Source organism: Vitis vinifera, chromosome 1, assembly GCF_030704535.1.
Source record: "Vitis vinifera cultivar Pinot Noir 40024 chromosome 1, ASM3070453v1".
NCBI lineage: Eukaryota > Viridiplantae > Streptophyta > Magnoliopsida > Vitales > Vitaceae > Vitis > Vitis vinifera.
The window spans coordinates 9204154-9209876 of record NC_081805.1 but is presented as its reverse complement, the minus strand read 5'-3'; the positions used below and the strand labels follow the sequence as shown (position 1 = coordinate 9209876).

The following is a 5723-nucleotide window of genomic DNA, read 5'->3' as shown; positions in this document are numbered from 1 at the left end:
AATATCATATATATTTATAATTTATTTTTATAAAAAATCCTATTTTGTATATACATTTAAAAAGTTAATAAAAAATCAATTAAAATAAATTTTCATTTGATATTATATATAATTTAGGTGGACAAGGTAAGAAAAAGTCATATCCAAACCTACCCGAAACTTATCCTAAATTTTAAAAGAATTTTCAAATTCATCCCAAACATGTTTATGTCCTTAAAAATTCATATCATTAAACATATTTGGAAAAAAGGTTCAATATTGAATCTTTTCATATTTAATTTTTGATTTTTTTAAATATAATGTTTTGATTCTTATTTAACAAAAGAAATAAACATTAAAGACTAAAAAATAATTGATGAATTTTAAAAAATAAAAATTAATACTTGAAAAAACTAAAAAACAAATTATTTTTTTTTTTGAAAGTTAGACAAAATGATGAATGAAGAAATTAGTTAAAATGAGAATAGGGATGGCAAATCACATTTTTAATATAAATTATTATTTAAAAAAAAAAGAAATAAAAAGTATATCCAATCAATCCATTCGTGTTTTCCAAATTTGCATCCAAAAATCTCCACGAATCTCGTGCTGTCGACATCTCTAGTGTGGATGACATCGCCATCATAACTTGAAAAGGAAAAAAAATACTATTATTTTATTGATCGGGATAGGATTAGAATAAATAATACAGCCAGGTTGGAAAATGAATCCACAGTAGGAGGGGAAAAACGGATGATCCGTCGGGAAGTAGGTGGTGAATGCGTTTTCCTCTCTATCGTTTTTTCAAACCGGAATGCTGAGGTGGCAGGTCAAGAGAGGGAATTCATATTCTGAAACTCAGACGGAAGCTCCTTGTATGCTTATATAAGTAGAATCACACAAGAGAAAGAGAAAGAGAAGAATTGTTTGCAGTGATGACTATTCCTAGGATCTCATCGCTGCTCTCTCGCTCTTTCACTTCTTCTGCTTCTTCTGCTTTGCTTTCTTCCATAGGTGCTTGGGTTTATGCTTTTTGTTTTTTTTGACTTTTTCTCTCTTTGCTTCTCCTCAAATCACTGCAAGTTTCTTGATTTTTGGTTGGCTAATTCATTGAGTTTGATTTTTGGATATGGCAAAAGGAAATGAACGCGATTGTTGTATCTGGGTGCTGTTCCCCTTTCCCCTCTGTTTGGTTGAGAGTTGTTTCTAGTTTCTAGTTTCTAGTTTCTTCCCAAATGACACAGCACCTATGTAACTACAACTGTCTGGTTTTGATAAGAAGATTGATCCATTTTTTGGAGTTGAGATTCTTATATTGTCAATGGCTCCGTTCTTCCATCCCTGTCTTATATCTTTTCACCTTTTCCATGACTTTACTTTTTGAGGGGAAAGGCTGGTTATCTTTTGACTAATTGTATTGTTCTGTTCTTTCCCATTGCTGCTTTTGCTGTTTGTGGAGTGTTATTTTATCTGTTGATTAAGTGAAATACCTATGTTTGATATTTCCACCACTCAGGGAGGAATTCATCCCGGAGGGGCGGGATCTTTAGATATAGCACTGCTGCAGTTGTTGAAGAACCAATCAATCCTTCTGTTAATGTCAATTATACTCAGCTTTTAATCAATGGACAATTTGTGGATGCCGCAACGGGTAAGCCTTTTATCTATCATTCATAATCATTGGAGGCTGGAGGCCTATTCCAATTTTCCAACAATTGATGATGGGACTCTGTTATTATTAAATCAAGTTAGCTCTTACTGAATCTCATGTGGGGGCTTAATTCTCTCTGGCCTCAGGGAAAACTTTTGAGACATTGGACCCCAGGACAGGGAATGTGATTGCCAGTGTTGCTGAAGGTGACGCAGAAGATGTTAATCGAGCTGTCTCGGCTGCTCGCAAGGCGTTTGATGAGGGACCATGGCCTAGGATGAGTCCTTATGTAACTCTTCTCCTTCTTTTCCTTTATTGACTTCTCAATTACTCCTCACATTACCTAAAATGCGAAAAGGATATGGGTCTGGACTTAACAGACTTCACTCTTGGTTTGGTTTGATTTCTCCAGGAGAGATCCAAGATACTCTTGCGTTTTGCTGATTTGCTTGAAAAGCACAATGATGAGATTGCAGCACTCGAGACTTGGGATAATGGGAAACCATTTGAACAGGCTGCAAAGGCTGAAGTACCATTGGTGATACGTTTGATGCGGTACTATGCGGGTAGGTGAAATAAAAAAGAATACAACATGTATGCTACTTGATCGTCCTGTGAAATTTTTGTATGTAAAAATTCCTCAGGTTGGGCAGATAAGATTCATGGTCTCACGGTTCCTGCTGATGGATTGCATCAAGTGCAAACCTTGCATGAACCCATTGGCGTTGCTGGACAGATTATCCCCTGGAATTTCCCACTTCTCATGTATGCTTGGAAGATTGGACCTGCATTAGCATGTGGTAACACTATCGTTCTAAAGACAGCAGAGCAGACACCATTGTCTGCTTTATATGCATCGAAGTTATTGCATGAGGTAGTACATGAATCAAACTCTAGCACTGGTTCTTTTTATTTCTTTTTGCTTTTCTAGGTGTACTGCATCTAGTATATTTCTGTGTTGCATCAATGCTCAGTTCATCAAAACCCTAATCTCAAGTACTTGCAGTGGTGGACATAGGATCCTTCTCACCTTTAAGCTCTATGTAGTCACATGCTCCAGTTATCCTTGACTATTATTTCTTCTCTCAACACCTTGGTCAAATTCCTTCTGGCCTTTATCTTGTTCTTCAGGCACTTTAAAATGTAAAATGCTAACCCCCAAATAATTTGAAGGACATCCAGTTCAGGCATGACATAGTGTCAAATTGAAGCCCCCTAGCTCTGTATTAACACAAGCATGTATGATATATGTTTGATTTGCACTCAATGTCAAGATTTTATTCTACTGGCTGTGTGTTTTGTTTTCTGGGTGACATTTCCATTTTTTATGCTAAAAGAAATATCTAACATCCACTTTTATGGATTAAGATCGAATGTTGTACCCATGCAAATAAAAGATGACATCATGGACATAAACTTGATTTTCCATAATTGTGATTTGGTACATTTTCCTAGACTAGGTTCCTGAATGTTTACCGATGCTGAAGTTTCTTTATATCATCAACATTACTTCAAGAGCTGCCACCTTTCTCAATTTTTACTAAATATTTGTGCTGAAATCCTATATTTATCTCTCTTCATCTTTCATACTGAGTAGATAACCTTTGTGACAGGCCGGGCTTCCTCCAGGTGTTCTAAATGTGGTTTCTGGTTATGGTCCAACTGCTGGTGCAGCACTTGCCAGCCATATGGATGTGGACAAGGTAACTTATGAACTTAAATGCCTCCATTTCTACCCCTCACATACTTGCATCTCTGAAAGTAGATAAAGATAGAATTGTCAGTGCAGGGAAATCCTGAAAATTGACAGAAGATAGATATTCACTAATCATTTAAATTGTTAGTTCTGGGAAATCATGATATAAAGTAAGGTTAACTCTTCCATTCATAGTTACATTATGTTTTTAGTATTGTTGATGTATGGACCAGTCAGGTTTCTTCTTTGTCTTCCTCTAAATATTTTTACTCTGTTATTCACTTGGACACAGCCTTGTTCATTTCCAAGGAGCACTTGAACACATGGGAAGTGATTTTCCTTGTTCTTTTGGGAGGGCAGAGTTGGGATAGGGTCTTAGTTGCTCAGTTCGGGTTTAGAGCTGTGATGAAGTGGGGGACTAAGCTTCCTAATGCACATTGTAGAGAACATATAAATTATTTCAATAGATTTTATAGTTAGCCAATTTGAGATCAAGTTAATTGACTTGGAAAGAAACAAGCTAAACATGCTTAGATGATTACTTATAGCCATTTTCAGTAACCAATGCAATTTGCTAGTGTTGAACATGAATAATCAGTCAATGGTTAAACTGGATGCATTATTGTTTTCCTGAGTACACTTTTGACCCCTTACAGCTACATGTCCTCTAATGGCAGCTTGCTTTCACTGGATCAACTGCAACTGGAAAAATTGTACTTCAATTGGCTGCAAGGAGCAATCTTAAGCCAGTGACTTTAGAGCTTGGAGGGAAATCCCCTTTCATTGTGTGTGAGGATGCTAATGTAGATGAGGCTGTTGAGCTAGCCCACTTTGCTTTATTCTTTAATCAGGTATGTCCAAGAAATTCCTCTATGTAGGGGCAAGACAGGTTTCACCAAACTTTGAATTCATTGATTGACAAATGTGTTGCAATCTGCAGGGGCAATGTTGTTGTGCTGGCTCCCGTACATTTGTACATGAAAGTATATACGATGAGTTTGTAGAGAAGGCGAAAGCACGTGCTTTAAGACGCACCGTTGGTGATCCATTCAAGGCAGGCATTGAGCAAGGCCCCCAGGTAAATTTGCCACCACTTCTTGCATATAACCATACTCTTACAAATTGATTTTTCTTGGTGGATGTCTACTTTTGAACTTTGAAAAACATAACTCTGCATTATGGTCTCACATGGAATCTTGGAAATCCAGCAAATGAAATTCCAGTAAAACGTGTTGAATTTAATTTTGGGAATCATGGCAAACAATTATGCCTCTTACTGCTGTCAAATATTATGAAATGCATCAATTCTCTGGGATTTTGGGCTATAGTGATGTGGGTGCTTCTAATCAGATTGATTCAGATCAATTTGAGAAGATCCTGAGATACATAAGATCTGGTGTCGAAAATGGAGCCACCCTTGAAACCGGAGGTGAGAGATTTGGCAAAGAGGGCTTCTTCATTAAGCCTACAGTTTTCTCTAATGTTCAGGTATATCTTCTATGCTCCTATACGGCTATACCCTCCTTGTTCACAAACCATTTTCCTAAAAGCTTTAATATACTAACTGACATAATTGTAATATCAGGACGGCATGTTGATAGCACAGGACGAGATATTTGGACCAGTGCAGTCCATCCTGAAATTCAAGTGAGGAACAGGCCCCATCTTTGTACACTTCCCAATCAGAGGGTTCTGTCCTTTTATACACACCACTAACTTTTTGAATGATTGCAGGGACCTTGGTGAGGTGATAAGAAGGGCAAACGCCACTAGTTATGGGCTGGCCGCAGGAGTCTTTACCCAGAACTTAGACACAGCCAACACCTTGACCCGCGCACTAAAGGTGGGCACAGTATGGATTAACTGCTTTGATGTGTTTGATGCAGCGATTCCTTTTGGTGGGTACAAGATGAGTGGGCATGGCAGAGAAAAGGGTATTTACAGTCTTCAAAACTACCTGCAAGTGAAGGCTGTTATTACTCCCTTGAAGAACCCCGCGTGGTTATAAATAAATCACCCTGCTTCTCTCTTCCTACTTAAGCATTATGAAGAATAAATACAAGCCTACACTATTCTTTGCTTGTAATAACATGATATTGATGATGATGATGATGATGATCTCAAAATTGGGTATGGTACCGCGTGGGTACCATAGAATTTTTCTATAGTAGGCCTGTGATTGACCGCAATAAGTAGCATGTTTCATCTATGTTAGAGCTTTCTTTGATGTGATTGATGAATGGAAAGTCAGGTGGCCCGTATAAGACAATCATGAACCAGAGCTGTTAGCCTGTCACTTTTTTGACTTTATGGGAAGTGGCCACTTGCCTCATTTTTCTCCTCTCACTTAAGACTACAATTATGTATGAATGCATGATAGCTACTTGGTTTCGTTTC

General features: G+C 37.5%; 1 protein-coding gene across 1 annotated transcript; it reads left to right on the top strand.

Annotated features, from left to right (window-relative positions):
- The first annotated feature begins 685 nt into the window (after nucleotides 1-685).
- Nucleotides 686-5723, top strand: LOC100267386 (benzaldehyde dehydrogenase, mitochondrial). The gene is made up of 11 exons (XM_010655033.3): nucleotides 686-993; nucleotides 1496-1630; nucleotides 1777-1919; nucleotides 2043-2196; nucleotides 2275-2504; nucleotides 3244-3333; nucleotides 4004-4177; nucleotides 4267-4404; nucleotides 4677-4814; nucleotides 4912-4973; nucleotides 5061-5723. The coding sequence occupies exons 1-11, from the start codon at nucleotides 915-917 to the stop codon at nucleotides 5332-5334; spliced, it is 1617 nt and encodes a 538-aa protein (XP_010653335.1). The 5' UTR covers nucleotides 686-914; the 3' UTR covers nucleotides 5335-5723.

What these genes read in the sequence shown, in the direction of transcription:
- LOC100267386 (XM_010655033.3), top strand. Translation starts at nt 915, where the DNA reads ATGACTATTCCTAGGATCTCATCGCTGCTCTCTCGCTCTTTCACTTCT. An exon ending in TTGCTTTATTCTTTAATCAG is followed by an intron (nt 4,178 to 4,266) that starts GTATGTCCAAGA and finishes TGCAATCTGCAG; the next exon opens with GGGCAATGTTGTTGTGCTGG. An exon ending in GCATTGAGCAAGGCCCCCAG is followed by an intron (nt 4,405 to 4,676) that starts GTAAATTTGCCA and finishes GCTTCTAATCAG; the next exon opens with ATTGATTCAGATCAATTTGA.